General features: G+C 46.6%; 2 protein-coding genes across 2 annotated transcripts in view; one reads left to right on the forward strand and one right to left on the reverse strand.

Moving 5' to 3' along the window:
• The window catches only part of LOC141074076 (uncharacterized), a 42,223-nt gene extending 29,405 nt beyond the window's left edge, over positions 1-12,818 (reverse strand). Inside the window, exons 1-6 of the mRNA XM_073561593.1 lie at positions 12,810-12,818; positions 12,037-12,186; positions 11,728-11,907; positions 11,522-11,645; positions 11,341-11,438; positions 11,052-11,142 (exon numbers count right to left, since the gene is read on the reverse strand). Of these exons, the coding sequence (XP_073417694.1) occupies positions 11,052-11,142; positions 11,341-11,438; positions 11,522-11,645; positions 11,728-11,907; positions 12,037-12,186; positions 12,810-12,818 (652 nt within the window). The remainder of the gene's footprint in view (positions 1-11,051; positions 11,143-11,340; positions 11,439-11,521; positions 11,646-11,727; positions 11,908-12,036; positions 12,187-12,809) is intronic.
• A 38-nt stretch (positions 12,819-12,856) lies between these two features.
• LOC141074077 (uncharacterized) overlaps positions 12,857-16,132 on the forward strand; it is a 50,557-nt gene continuing 47,281 nt past the window's right edge. Inside the window, exon 1 of the mRNA XM_073561594.1 lies at positions 12,857-12,908. Coding sequence (XP_073417695.1) covers positions 12,857-12,908 — 52 coding nt within the window. The remainder of the gene's footprint in view (positions 12,909-16,132) is intronic.

Raw genomic sequence — 16,132 nt, forward strand, 5'->3', positions numbered from 1 at the left:
TTAAAAAGCCAACCCTCGATCCAACAGCCACGTCCAGCTTTCGCCCAATATCGCTGTTCCCATTCGCTTCTAAACTACTGGAGCAGCATGTCCCCCTGAACTTTCCTCCCACCTCTCATCTAACTTGCTCTTTGAAAATCTACAATCTGGCTTCTGCCCCCATCATTCCACTGAGACAGCCCTGACCAAAATTACCAACGACCTACTTACAGCCAAAGCTAACGGACAATACTCTATACTCCTGCTTCTAGACCTATCCTCTGCTTTCGACACAGTTGACCACTGCCTCCTACTACAGATCCTCTCCTCCTTTGGCATCAAAGACCTCGCCCTATCCTGGATCTCCTCATACCTTTCCAACCGCACATTCAGCATCTCCCACCCTCTCTCTGTTGGAGTCCCCCAAGGCTCTGTTCTAGGACCCCTACTCTTCTCAATCTACACACTTGGCCTGGGGCAACTCCTAAAGTCCCATGGATTCCAGTACCACCTTTATGCCGATGATACTCAGGTCTACCTCTCTGGCCCAGACATCACCTCTCTGCTCTCCAGAATCCCAGAGTGTCTATCAGCCATATCCTCCTTCTCCTCTCGCTTCCTCAAACTCAATGTGGACAAATCTGAACTGATCATCTTTCCCCCATCTCACAGATCTTCCTTACCCGACCTTTCTATAACAATTGACAACATCACGCTTTCCCCCGTATCGGAGGTCCACTGCCTGGGAGTAACCCATGACTCTGCCCTGTCCTTCAAACCACACATCCAAGCTCTCTCCACCTCCTGTCGCCTCCAGCTCAAAAATATTTCCAGAATCTGTCCCTTCCTCAACCCTCATTCTACTAAAATGCTTTTACATGCCCTCATCTTCTCCCACCTCGACTATTGCAACATCCTTTTCTGTGGCCTCCCTGCTAACATCCTTGCACCTCTCCAGTCCATCCTCAACTCTGCCGCCTGATTAATTCATCTCTCTCCTTGCTACTCCTCCGCTTCTCCCCTCTGCAAATCTCTTCACTGGCTCCCATTCCCTCAGTGTATCCAATTTAAATTACTAATACTGACCTACAAGGCCATCTACAACCTGTCTCCTCCATACATCTCTGAACTAATCTCCCGATACCTTCCCTCACGTAAACTCCGGTCCTCCCAAGACCTCTTTCTCTCCTCCACACTTATTGGCTCCTCACCCAACCGCCTCCAAGACTTCTCCCGAATAGCCCCCATCCTCTGGAATTCCCTGCCCCAACACGTCCGGCTATCAACCACACTCGGATCCTTCAGATGGAACCCGAAAACCCACCTCTTCAGGAAAGCCTACAGCCTACAATGATCCCCGCTGCCTCCTCACCACTACTGGAGCTACCGCCTCACCATCACTGGAGCTGCTGCAACCCCCCAACCTCCTGTCTCCTTCCCCACCATCCTGTATTATGTAAGCCCGAAAGGGCAGGGTCCTCTCTCCCCTCTTTATCAGTCTGTGATTGTTAGTTTGTTTACTGTAAGTGATATCTGTAATTTGTATGCAACCCCTTGTCATGTACAGCACCATGGAACCAATGGTGCTTTATAAATAAATATTAATAATAATAATAATTTGAGATTTTGAATGTCAAATTGACTGGAATCGAGATTGGACGCCATGTCGCATTTAGAGAGCCCCTGATGTACCTAAACAGTGGAAACCCCCCATAAGTGACCCCATTTTGGAAACTAGAAGCCCCAAGAAACTTATTTAAATGTGTGTTGAGCACTTTGAACCCCCAAGGGCTTCACAGAAGGTTATAACGTAGAGCCGTAAAATTAAAAAAATATATTTTTTCCACAAAAATGATCTTTTTGCCCCCAATTTTTATTTTCCCAAGGGTAACCGGACAAATAAAAGTTATTGTGCAATTTGTCCTGAGTACGCTGACACCCCATATGTGGGGATAAATCACTGTTTCGGTGCATGGCAGAGCTTGGAAGGGAAGTAGCACCATTTGACTTTTTCAACGCAAAATTGAGTGGAATTGAGATCGGACACCATGTCACGTTTGGAGAGCCCCTGATGTGCCTAAACAGTGGAAACCCCCCACAAGTGACCCCATTTTGGAAACTAGACCCTGTCACGTTTGGAGAGCCCCTGATGTGCCTAAACAGTGGAAACCCCCCACAAGTGACCCCATTTTGGAAACTAGACCCTCCAAGGAACTTATCTAGTTGTGTGGTGAGCACTTTGAACCCCTAAGGGCTTCACAGAAGTTTATAACGTAGAGCTGTAAAATCAAAAATCATATTTTTTTTCCACAAAAATGAACTTTTTGCCCCCAAATTTTTATTTTCACAAGGGTAACAGGAGAAATAGGACCTCAAAAGTTGTTGTGCAATTTGTCCTGAGTACGCTAATACCCCATATGTGGGGGTAAATCACTGTGATCACCTTACTGCGATTTTTGGGAGGTAGAATGCACACATCCACAAACGGTGTAGAATTGTTGTTATTTTTTACGCCGTTCCTTGTGCGGTAATAGTGATTCGGCGACTTTATTCCTCAGGCCGGTGCAATTACAGCGATACCAGATTTATATCCTTTTTTCGTGTTTAGCTTCTGTCACACACTAAAAGATGCTTTTTTTTAAAGAATTTTTTGTAAGAATTTTTTGCATCGCCGTATTTTGAGAGCTATGATTTTTCCATATTTCGGCCGACAGAGTTAAGTGAGGTTTTTTGATTTTTGCGGGGCGAGCTGACGTTTTTATTGGTACCATTTTCGGGCACATAACATTTTTTGATCGCTTTTTGTGGGGGCACAATCAACAAAAACTAGCAATTCAGGAATTGTTTTTTTTCTCAGTTCCGTGTGTGGTAAAATTAGTATGGCAGCTTTATGCTACGATTACAGCGATACCTCACTTATATCATTTTTTATGTTTTGGCGTTTTTTTACACAATAAAAACTTTCATAGAAAAAATAATTATTTTTGCATCATTTTATTCTGACAGCTGTAACTTTTATATTTTTCCGCTGGCAGAGCTGTATGGCAGCTCATTTTTTGCGGGACAAGATGGCGCATTCAGTGATATTTTTATTACCATTCGCTTTTTTGATCGCGTTTTATTCCAATTTTTCCAAGCAATGTGATGAAATCGCTTGGAAAAAGTATAATTTGCAAGTTTTTTGTGGGTTTTTTGACACTTTTATACATGGGATTTTTACGGACGTGGCGATACCAAACGTGTGTACTTTTTTGTTTATTTTTTACATAAAAATGTGTATTAGGGGATTTTTTTTTAATTATTTTTATTATTTTTTTAATTTATTTTTTTTTTACACGCAGTGACAGTTTAAACGCAGGACGGACACAGTCTGCCATGGTGCCGGAACTGACATCCTGCCATGACGGACTGTGTCCATCCTTGGACGTTAAGGGGTTAAACAGTAAACCAGAGTAGCCCTCATTTATGGTGGACCATTGGAGCTACTATGAATCCTGAGCAGAAGATTAGAGATAATAATATTGCTCCCCATTTCAGGAGAGATTGTGCAGTAATCTGAATTCCTTAGGATCGAAAACAATGTAATGTATGACGTGGAGTGAATCCATGACACCAGGGCTGGAGCCAACACATCTCCTGCAGGCGGGAATAAATGTATATTACAGCCATCGGCCACGCACAGCTTAGAGATCTATCATGGCACAGGTGGAATGTTTGTCCTGGAGATTATCACAATCCTCCTTGAAGTTAGTTGGTTTTAATACAAATGGAAAAGTCAGGATAAAGGGAAACTCTGCTGTTATTCTACAGAAATTCACACTTGGCCTCACTGCACATTTACTGTTGTCGCTCATAAAAGGGAAGTTTGGCCAGAAAGACTGGACCTGGTCTTGTAGGGACCATGAGACATTCAGCAGCACAGAAGGGAGAGAAGATTCATCCAATAGGATCTCAGGGATCTAGGAAGCCAACAGCATCATTACTCTCTGCTTTCTCTTACAGGCCCAGCATAAGATTGTTCTTCAAGGGATTTTCTATCTTGTCAGCACATTCTACGTACGCTGTCATTTGGCTTTATAGTTACAGATCTGGGCAGGTAACGGTCAGCGTCTCCTAATGTGAAGGAGAGAATGGCTAATGAAATCAATTATTAACCCCTTCCTGACCCATGACGCCTACGTAGGCGTCATGGTATAAATCGAGTTCCTGCGGGTCAGGTAACCGAGGTCACCGAAATGACACCCAACCCACAGGTATTGGTGGACCTGTAGTTAACCCTAGGGGGGTGGCTTTGTCCCCCCTCGTGGTTATGATCGCTCTGATTGGCTGTTGAAAGTGAAACAGCCAATCAGAGCGATTGTAATATTTCACCAATGAAACTTGGTGAAATATTACAATCCAACAATGGCTGATGCTGCAATAGCATCAGCCATTGGCTAGAGCTAGGTGACCTCTGTGTCACCCCCAAGATCCACGTGACGCTATCCCTCCAATCAGATGTGGGGCGGGTGTCAGGTATGGCTGCCCTCGCTCTTCAGCCTCATCCTGTCCGTGGAAGGTGAAGAGCAAGGTGCTGCCTGCTGCCCTGACACCTGACAGGTCTCTGCATGCTGCTGCTGTCGCCGGTCACCGTGCCTGCTGCCACTGCCGCCGATCTTCCCTCTGGTACTGTGCTCCGCTCCCCTCTGTTGCCTGGTTACACCCCCGCCCCTGTGATCACCCCCCCCCTGCCGAGGTGATCGCCCCCCCCGCCCAGGTGATCGCACCCCCCTGCCCAGTAATTACCCCCCTGCTGCTGCCGCCACGATCTCCCCTCTGTGCTGTCCTCCACTCCCCTCTGCTGCCCAATTCCACTCCATCCGGCCCTGTGTTCACCCCCCTGCAACAGAATTCGTCCCCCTGCCCCTGTGATCACCCCTCAGCCCTGTAATCACCCCCTGCCCCAGTAATCAGCCCCTGCTGCTGCCGCCGCTGATCTCTCCTCTGTGCTGTCCTCCGCTCCCCTCTGCTGCCTGATTCTACCCCCCGGCCCTGTGATTGCCCCCCTGCCCCAGTGATCACGCCCTGCTGCTGCCGCCGCAGATCTCTCTTCTGCTGCCTGATTCCACCCCCCTGGCCCTGTGATCGCCCCCCTGCCCCGGTCATCGCCCCCGGTGATCACCACCCTGCTGCTACTACCTCCTGACCCACCGCGCCTGACAGCCCCCTCCTGCCCCCCCGCGCCTGACAGCCCCCTCCTGTAGTAGAAAGTTTCAAGCACTCGCACATACACAAGTACACTAAAAGTTTATCTTTTTTTACACATACACACCACACACACAATGTCCCACTCGTCACAGTCATCCCAGTCTCAAAGGGTGTACTCAGCTGAGGAGGCATATGCCTTCACTGCCTCCGAAGCGGATAGTGAGGGGGAGGACCCCACTTTTCTCTATTCCTCCCACTCTTCCTCCTCCAGCGACACAGACTTACCACCACAAGATGTCGCAGGATGAGAAATCGTCTGGAGCCCAGGGAGGAAGAGACGGAGGCCGGGGGAGAAGACCCACAGCCAAATGTGAGTAACCCCTAACCTAGCGCTAGTCACGCCCAACCTAGCACTAGTGCCCCCTCCTGGACCCCTGTCCCTGAGAATTTTGCTCCACGGATTCCTGATTTCGTTCCCCAATCAGGAATCCAGTTTGAGACTGCCAACTTCAGGGAAATAGACATTTTCAAAGTCTATTTCTCGGAGTCCATTGTCAGTCTTATGGTGGAGCAAACAAACTTGTACGCCCAGCAATTTTTGGCTGAAAACCCTAAATGCTCTACTTGGAGTCCCATTGACTCTGCAGAAATTATGAAATATTGGGGACTAGTCCTTTACATGGGGATTGTGAAGAAACCAGAAATTCGTCAATACTGGAGTACTGTAATTTTATATCAAACTCCAGTATTTGGCATGGTTATGAGTCGCAGACGTTTTGAGGCGATTCATAAGTTTCTCCATTTTAGGGACAACACTGACAGCCTTCCCCGCAATGACCCCAATTTTGATAGACTGTTCAAAATTCGGCCAGTCATCGAACACTTCAGCAACAAGTTTTCTGAAGTGTACATTCCTCAAAGGGAAATTTGTGTGGATGAATCCCTCATCCACTTCAAAGGGAGACTTCAGTTCTGTCAGTATCTGCCCAGCAAAAGGGCGAGGTACGGGATAATACTCTATAAGCTGTGTGAGAGTACCTCACGGTACACGCTCAGCTTTAGAGTTTACCATGGGAAGGACACCAGCCCCCAGAATGTCCACCTGCTCTGGGGGTGAGTGGGAAAATAGTGTGGGATTTCGTCCACCCTCTGCTTGATAAAGGTTACCACCTGTACGTTGATAACTTTTATATAAGCATCCCACTCTTTCGCTCCCTTTCTGCTAGAGCTACTGTCGCTTGCGGTATCATGCGCAGAAAACAGAGGGGTCTCCCTTTGCCACTAATTGAGCAGCCTCTCCCAAAGGGTGAGAGCCAAGCTCAATGTAGCGGCAACATGGTTGTGGTCAAGCTCAAAGACAAAAGAGACATCTTTCTCTTGACATTCCATGGTCCCGGTGTAGTAGGGGCCCAGATTGGGGGGTGGTCCACTGCTTACCGCGGCCAGACAATGCAAAGACGAGACGGAGGCAGATTTCAATTGTAACAGGTCCGAGTTTATTGGCCATCCTCCTGACGACCGTAGCCATACACCACAGCACCTTTACAGTGTGGCGCCCCTGAGGCTCAGTCGCCACAGAGGTACTGCCCCTTCTCCTGAGGTCCGGTGCCCCACCATCCAGGTAAGGTGGGAACTCCTTGCCAAACTCCACCACCTGCACCCCACACACAGGATAGTTCAGCAGGGCCACATTGCGGCTCAGTGCTTAGAGAGTAGCAGAGCACCTCTGGTGGTTCCTTGCTTCGAAACACGAGATGTGCTTGGAGGTGGGTGGAGTTAGATATAAAAGAAGGGGAAAGATAGGATTTAGATTTCAGAGAGTTTCAGGAGGGGAGACAAGGAAGACAGTCAGTCAGGAGAGTCTGAGGACTGGTCTGAGGAGAAAGAGTGCTGCAGCTGCCTCAGTGATCTGAGCCAGCTGGCACGGGAAAGAAGGAGAGAGAAAGAGAGAGAGACATAGAACTGTAACCTGCACTTCCATAAGTAAGAGAAAGACAAGTACGGAACGAAGGAGAAGAGAACAGAGAGGAGTTGTGGGTTGGAAGAGGAACCCTGCCTATAAGTTCTCAGCGCAAGGCTGGGGCCCGGTCCCCGAGGCTGTGTGGACACTTATGGTTCTGCAGCAGACACCGGTGGAGTAGTTGGCTGTAAATGCACTACTCCCATCTAAGACTTGGGACACAACAGCAAACTGCTAGAGAGCCGGGATCCAGGAGGTCCCCGAGCAGGCTACAGCTGTCTGTCATACAAGTGAGGTTCTAGGAACATCTGTAGGAGGCATTCCAGGGTAACTAAGTACTGGAGTGCTTCACCATTACAAGCGCATTGGAGGAGTCGTTCAGAGAGGCACATGTTGGCGGAGTGTTGGCAGGGAGAGTCCTATCTTGCCTGGAGGTTGGCTGGGCCTCTACCCCGGAGGACACAGTACTGAGGAAGGCACCTGTGTGCACTACGAACTGTGAGTAAAGATTTGAAACTGCAAGCCCTGGTGTCCTCCATTCATTCTTGCATCAGTACCGCTACATCTGAGTACCGACATCCACACTGCTCGTGCCTCTCCTCTAACATCGCATCTACACTGCCCTGGGACTACAGCTCCACCTGTGGGGAGCTACACCATCTTTGCTGCACCATGCCATCAGTCCCAGCGGATCTGCACGCAGCGTTGGCTTAACATCACACTTGCCAAACACCACAGGTGGCGTCACAAACTATTTCATTAACCACTACCACCATTTTATTTGGGCGCCCAGGGCCACGGACCGGGTCGCCGCCACCGCAGCACATCCCCCTGACACCGGCCTGCTACCGAGTACCCCACGGCCCTGGGAGGGCGACCCAGCAGCTCTCCATATCCAGGCCCGGGTACCTTCACCTTTCCTTCAGTCGTAGTGACGTTCCTCGCTGATCTTTTGCTGGGGCTGTCCTAGACCAATCTACCACCAGCGCTTCACCTGCCTGAGGTCGTCGTCCAATTGGTGCCCCGGGGCCTCGTCTGTCCTGCGGTCCGTTGTGTCAGGGCCACCCCCCTGACTGTCTCTTCCTGTTAGTCCCCTGGCCGAGCTCTCCACCGTTGTCAGTCTTCTGTCCTAAGTCTTCTCCTCCTGAGCTCCTCCCGGGACTAGTCTAGCCTGGAACCCTGTCCTGTCCTATTTATCCCCTCTCTCACTGGGAATTTCCCTCCTGGGTTCCTATCTCCCCGCCCCCCATGACTAAGCGGTTTCCTAAGCCCTAAGCTGATGTCAAGTCCTGAACTACACTCCCCCTGCCATCTTGTGGTCAAAAATAGGTATTGCACTCCCTTTTGTATCTTTCCCAGCTGTCTCCCTTCTGTCATTACTACCATCCCTTCTACCTCCAGCCAAGTCCGTCCATCAGGTCACCTTCCCCACACTGGCACCACGGCCACCAACGTTCGAGGTACCCCAGACCAGGTCCACAGGCCCACAAACCGGACTGTGCCCTGGGGTACAACAAACACATGGGGGAGTTGATCTTTGTGATCAAGTCCTCCAACCCTATAGTGCTATGCGGAAGGCGAAAGTGTGGTATAAAAAACTGACTGTGAAAACTGGCTGTGCACATCATACAAATGGCACAGTATAACGCATGCGTGCTATCACGATGTGCAGGCCAGACCAACAACACTTTCCTTCAGTTCCAGGAGGCGGTGATAAAGGCCCTGATTTTTGGAGAGGAGGACAGAGCATGCCCCAACCCCCCTGGAACTCAAGTTTCCCATATGGTACCAGGACAACATGCTATAAAAGGGGGAAACATGTCCTGACAAACCTGGACTGTGTATGAATGAATGCTTCAGAATTCATCACATGTCCGTGTACTAAACACATCCTGACACTCCCCTACAGAACTCACCCACACCAGGCTGACATACACAACACCACACACCCCAACCTGACATACACTACACCACACACAGACCTGACATACAAAACACCACACACACCAACCTGACGTACACTACACCACACCACACACCAACCTAACATACACTACGTCAGGTTGGTGTGTGTGGTGTAGTGTATGTCAGGATAGTGTCTGTGGCGTAGTGTACGTCAGATTGGTGTATGGTGTGGTATAGTATACGTCAGGTTCGTGTGTGTGTTGTAGTGTACGTCAGGTTGTTGTGTGTGTGTGTGTGTGGTGTATACTGCACCACACACACACACCAACCTGACGTACACTACAGCACACCACACACCAACCTGACATACACTACAACACACCATACACCAACCTGACATACACTACAACACACCATACACCAATCTGACGTACACTACACCACACCACACACCAACCTGACATACACTACACCACACACCAACCTGACGTAGTGTATGTTAGGCTGGTGTGTGGTGTGGTGTAGTGTACGTCAGGTTGATGTGTGTGGTGTAGTAAATACCACACACCAACATGACGTATACTACACTACACACACCAATCTGACATACACTACATACTTTCCATACGCGACATGGTGTCCGCTAACGATTGGAGCTAATTTTCCCTTCAAAAAGTCAAATGGCGCTCCTTCCCTTCCGTGCGCCCAAACAGTGGTTTATGACCACATATGAGGTATCGGTGTACTCAGGAGAAATTGCCCAACAAATTTTAGGATCCATTTTATCCTGTTACCCATGTAAAAATGAATAAATTGAGGTTAAAACAACATTTTTGTTGGAAAAATTAAAATGTCTATTTTTTTCCTTCCACATTGCTTTAGGTCCTGTGAAGCAACTGAAGGGTTAATAATCTTCTTAAATGTAGTTTTGAGCACCTTGAGGGGTGCAGTTTTTGGAATGGTGTAACTTTTGGGTGTTTTCTGTCATATTGAACCCTCAAAATGACTTCAAATGTGAGGTGGTCGCTAAAAAAATGGTTTTGTAAATTTTTTTGTAAAAATGAGAAACCGCTGGTCAACTTTTAACCCTTATAACTTCCTAACAAAAAAAATTTTTTTTCCCAAAATTGTGCTGATGTAAAGTAGACATGTGGGAAATGTTTATTTATTAAACTATTTTGTGTCACATAACTCTCTGGTTTAATAGAATAAAAATTCAAAATTTGAAAATTGTGAAATTTCCAATTTTTTCACAAATAAACGCAAAAACTATTGACCTAAATTTACCACTAACATGAAGCCCAATATGTGACGAAAAAACAATCTCAGAATCGCTAGGATCCGTTGAAGCGTTCCTGAGTTATAACCTCATAAAGGGACACTGGCCAGAACGGCTAAAAATGGCCAGGTCATTAAGGTCAAAATAGGCTGGGACATGAAGGGGTTAAACCTTATATAAGTCAGTTCAGATATGGTGTACCAAGATGGCGTCTGTGTCTTCAGACAACACCTTGGAAGGAATCCTTGGAATGCAGAAGCTGAGATACTGGATACCATATATGGAAGTGAAGCTGAAATGGACCTATCATAGACTGACACTGGCTACTCAGAAGATTGTGTGACACCCATTTCCTGTCTCTTTGTCTTGAGAATAAACTTCAGTTGTGTGCAAGCCTTTGCTGAGAAAGGAGTAGACATCTAACTCTGTGTTCGGTGTGACTCTAAGCGCTCACTTGGCCTATATTGGGTCAGGTGCAAGCAATCATATAGATCTCGCTTTAAGGGATCACCCTCACACTAATCCCAGGAGGTAGGTGGATCCTCCAGGTCGTAAGTTCTATAGAAAAGGGCTTTCACTGCCCAAAGTCATTTGAACAGTTTTGGGTGGAGGAGAATGTTGTGGTCTAGAGGCAAAATGGTGATTATGGTAATACGGCCGGACTACACCACCGATAAAGCAGCCACAGCCGGTGACTGAGAGGAATCTGTGACTTCTCTGCATTCAGTGGTTACTACTCACCTGGGTGGTCATATGTGGGAATCTCCTCTTTACACCACTCAATACCCCTCACATATGTCTCTGTAGTATTAATATGGGTCAGATCTTCACCCTGAAACAAATATTGTAAAAGTCACCGACAGATGGAGAAGTCCCATCTATGATCAGCTCTAATCCTACCATCTCCACCGCTCTCATTACACAAGTGTAAAACAGATAATACTGGTGGATAAAACAAGACTGAGCACAAGACCTTCACAGCCATCTACACATCATAGGGGAGATCTCCTGACACCTTCTCTCCATCTACCTGATGATCCTGAGGAGCACTGGGATCTTCTTGTTTACAGTCCTGTGGAAGAAGAGGACGGGGATATCTCTCTGGTGTTGTCCTCTTACTGGATAGATCTGGAGGAAACACATACAGGGACTGAATTCATTCTCTACATACAGATAATTATAGGCCGTGTGTATTTAGTCCTGTCTATTACCTGGAGATGTGAGGGGCTGGGGAACCTCCATTATGACGTTCTTGTACAGGTCTCTGTGTCCTTCTAAATACTCCCACTCCTCCATGGAGAAATAGACAGCGACATCCTGACACCTTATAGGAACCTGACACATACAATGATACCGTCATCCCCCGATCCCTTCATAGTGTTACTGTATAATGTCCCAGCATTCCCAGCAGTGTCACCTCTCCAGTCAGCAGCTCAATCATCTTGTAGATGAGTTCTAGGATCTTCTGGTCATTGATGTCCTCATGGATCAGGGGGTGAGGTGGAGGCCCCGTGATTGGGCTCAGGGGTCTTCCCCATCCCTCAGACACAGGGTCCTGACAGCGATCACTGGAGGTCTTCTTCACCACTGTGTAATCCTGGTTATGGAGAGACACATTAATAAATCTCACTACAGACATTTCCAGAGTCCTCACCTCTCCAGTTCTGTGCATCTGTTATTCCCATAGATAAGAATGATGTAATGTGACGTCATCAGAATCTCTCACCTCTCCAGTGAGACGGAAGAGGATCTCTAGGGTGAGGTGTAACATCCTCTCCGCCATCTTGTCTCTGTCCATATCCATCCTTGATGGGTAAATCAGGAAAATTCTCTTCTGTAGAAGATCTTCACTGAGAGGATCCGATATTGTAGAGACCTGAATGAAAAGAAGATGATCCGATGTAACATCATAAGAATCCTGTGTAATAATACAATGACAGCATGCAATTTGCAGAGTCGGGAGATATGACTCTGCCAAACAGATATATATACATACACACACATATATACAGAATATATCTATATTTATATAATTTCACCATCAAAGAAAGTAAGGACTGCAGCACTCACTGATCCATATTGAAAGTCCGTAGTTTATTTGTAGCAAAAGTTTAAAACTTCATGGCCGGGAGGCGGAAGAAAGGAGTGAGTAAACTCTAACGACGGCCTAACAGCGCTTCCACGGGTCAGCTATATATAACATATATATATCTATTTATATAATCGTCTAACTCTGTCTGTCTGTAACGGAAATCCCGCGTCGCTGATTGGTCGTGGCCGGCAGGCCGCGACCAATCAGCGACAGGCGCAGTGCGCAGGCGCAGTCCGGAATTTGAAGGACACACGCCACCGCTACCGTCGGGAGATCAGCGGCGCTAGGAGTCGGGAGACTCCTCCGGACCTTGGGTACCATAAACCTGTAAAAATAGAATTAAAATAAAAAATAGTGATATACTCACCCTCCGACGGCCCCCGGAGCTCTCCCGCCTCTAACCACACAGCCGGCATCTTCCGTTCCCAGTAATGATTTGCGTGAAAGACCGCTGATGACGTCGCAATCTCGCAAGCATCGCGCTCTCGAGAGTGACGTCATCTCCGGTAATTCGCGCTAAGCATAACTGGGAACGGAAGATGCCGGGAGCGTGGAGAGGAAAGAAAGAGTCCGGGGACCGTCTGAAGGTGAGAATAACCTTTTTTTAATTTTTTTTAGTCTTTTTTACATGCTATCTTTTACTATTGATGCTGCATAGGCATCATCAATAGTAAAAATCCACACTTGCGGACAAAAAAGAATATTACTCCTTCTTATCCAAAATGAAGCGAACCACAATTATATTAAAAACATGTAACTTTATTAAACCAAACAGAGATAATTGTCTGCTGTTTTTTTCCCCTTTTGGGGTAGGTTATCAGGAAACAATGAATATGTAGCCAATTTTAAATGTCTTTATTTTGTTTAATAAAGTTACATGTTTGTAATATAATTGTGGTTCGCTTCATTTTGGATAAGAAGGAGTAATATTCTTTTTTGCCCGCAAGTGTGGATTCATGTGTTGAAGTGCCTATTTAAATACTTGCAAAAAATTGTGGTTTCAATCAATAGTAAAAAGTTGATCACAATTGTCAAAAACACTATGCTTCACAAGTGTGACCAACCTGTCAATCACATTCCAAGCGATGCTTCAAATCGTTTGGTATGCGCTTGAATTCCGCGCGTGAATAACGAGTGAAAAATGTTTTCTGCGGCAAAACGCATACGAATTTGGCCATATTCAAGAATACCCGATGCGTTATAATTGGGCCACCATCTAGTGTACATATACAGTGGGGAAAAAAAGTATTTAGTCAGTCAGCAATAGTGCAAGTTCCACCACTTAAAAAGATGAGAGGCGTCTGTAATTTACATCATAGGTAGACCTCAACTATGGGAGACAAACTGAGAAAAAAAAATCCAGAAAATCACATTGTCTGTTTTTTTTTTCATTTTATTTGCATATTATGGTGGAAAATAAGTATTTGGTCAGAAACAAAATTTCATCTCAATACTTTGTGATATATCCTTTGTTGGCAATGACAGAGGTCAAACGTTTTCTGTAAGTCTTCACAAGGTTGCCACACACTGTTGTTGGTATGTTGGCCCATTCCTCCATGCAGATCTCCTCTAGAGCAGTGAGGTTTTTGGCTTTTCGCTTGGCAACACGGACTTTCAACTCCCTCCAAAGGTTTTCTATAGGGTTGAGATCTGGAGACTGGCTAGGCCACTCCAGGACCTTGAAATGCTTCTTACGAAGCCACTCCTTCGTTGCCCTGGCGGTGTGCTTTGGATCATTGTCATGTTGAAAGACCCAGCCATGTTTCATCTTCAATGCCCTTGCTGATGGAAGGAGGTTTGCACTCAAAATCTCACGATACATGGCCCCATTCATTCTTTCATGTACCCAGATCAGTCGTCCTGGCCCCTTTGCAGAGAAACAGCCCCAAAGCATGATGTTTCCACCACCATGCTTTACAGTAGGTATGGTGCTTGATGGATGCAACTCAGTATTCTTTTTCCTCCAAACACGACAAGTTGTGTTTCTACCAAACAGTTCCAGTTTGGTTTCATCAGACCATAGGACATTCTCCCAAAACTCCTCTGGATCATCCAAATGCTCTCTAGCAAACTTCAGACGGGCCCAGACATGTACAGGCTTAAGCAGTGGGACACATCTGGCACTGCAGGATCTGAGTCCATGGTGGCGTAGTGTGTTACTTATGGTAGGCCTTGTTACATTGGTCCCAGCTCTCTGCAGTTCATTCACTAGGTCCCCCCGCGTGGTTCTGGGATTTTTGCTCACCGTTCTTGTGATCATTCTGACCCCACGGGGTGGGATTTTGCGTGGAGCACCAGATCGAGGGAGATTATCAGTGGTCTTGTATGTCTTCCATTTTCTAGTTATTGCTCCCACAGTTGATTTCTTCACTCCAAGCTGGTTGGCTATTGCAGATTCAGTCTTCCCAGCCTGGTGCAGGGCTACAATTTTGTTTCTGGTGTCCTTTGACAGCTCTTTGGTCTTCACCATAGTGGAGTTTGCAGTCAGACTCTTTGAGGGTATGCACAGGTGTCTTTTTATACTGATAACAAGTTTAAACAGGTGCCACTACTACAGGTAATGAGTGGAGGAAAGAGGAGACTCTTAAAGAAGAAGTTACAGGTCTGTGAGAGCCAGAAATCTTGATTGCTTGTTTCTGACCAAATACTTATTTTCCACCATAATATGCAAATAAAATGAAAATAAACAGACAATGTGATTTTCTGGATTTTTTTTTCTCAGTTTGTCTCCCATAGTTGAGGTCTACCTATGATGTAAATTACAGACGCCTCTCATCTTTTTAGGTGGTGGAACTTGCACTATTGCTGACTGACTAAATACTTTTTTTCCCCACTGTATATAATCGTCTAATTCTGTAACGGAAATCCCGCGTCGCTGATTGGTCGCGCCCGGGGACAACACTGAAGGTGGAGGAAAATGGCGCCCGCAGCAGTCCTCCACAGGAACTTCACCAACGATGTGCCCTGCCTTAACTTGAGCAGAGGAGGGCGAAAAAACCCCGGTCAGCAAGGGGCAAGCCTAAGGCAGGACGCAGATGCTGTTCAGAAGGAAATCTCCACACCGCCCGAACACCGGGTAGCGGTGATGTCACCACAAAGGAGGAAGATGTCGCGTGCAGCAGGCAGAGAGGGAACCTTTACCAGCGGTGTGCCCAGGGAAAACAAGGTCAGATGAGGGTCCAGCTCCCCAGGTCTGCAAGGGGCAATCCCAAAGTCGATTCCAGAAGCCTTTCCAAAGCAATTTTCTACACCGCCCGAACATTCATTGCATTATTCTTAAATCTTCATAAATAAACTACATACATATTCTAGAATACCCGATGCGTTAGAATCGGGCCACCATCTAGTGTCATTTAGACACTGTTCATATGTTCAGGTTTTAAATACATTAGATAGGGACTGCTTCAATAAGGGTTACCTTGACGAGGTGGAGCAGCTTGGGATACATTTTTTTGCAAAAAAAGTATTGACTAAATACCCTGTATTTGTTGTCATCTTTTTATCAGCACTTGCTGACTACTGTTATATGTCTTACTGCAAGGTATTTCTGCACATTTGTCATTCTGTGCTTTCTGTTTGTGTTTCACCATCTAGTATAGGATAATTATATATACACACACATTATAGCAGAGTCATATCTCTCGACTCCGCAGATGGCATGCTGTTGTTGTAGGCCCAGACCAGATGGTATGGAGATGAATGAGGGAGACCAAAGTTAAAAAATAGACTT

The sequence above is a fragment of the Dendrobates tinctorius genome, unplaced genomic scaffold (genome assembly GCF_039654945.1).
Source record: "Dendrobates tinctorius isolate UK_male_01 unplaced genomic scaffold, ASM3965494v1 ptg000322l, whole genome shotgun sequence".
NCBI lineage: Eukaryota > Metazoa > Chordata > Amphibia > Anura > Dendrobatidae > Dendrobates > Dendrobates tinctorius.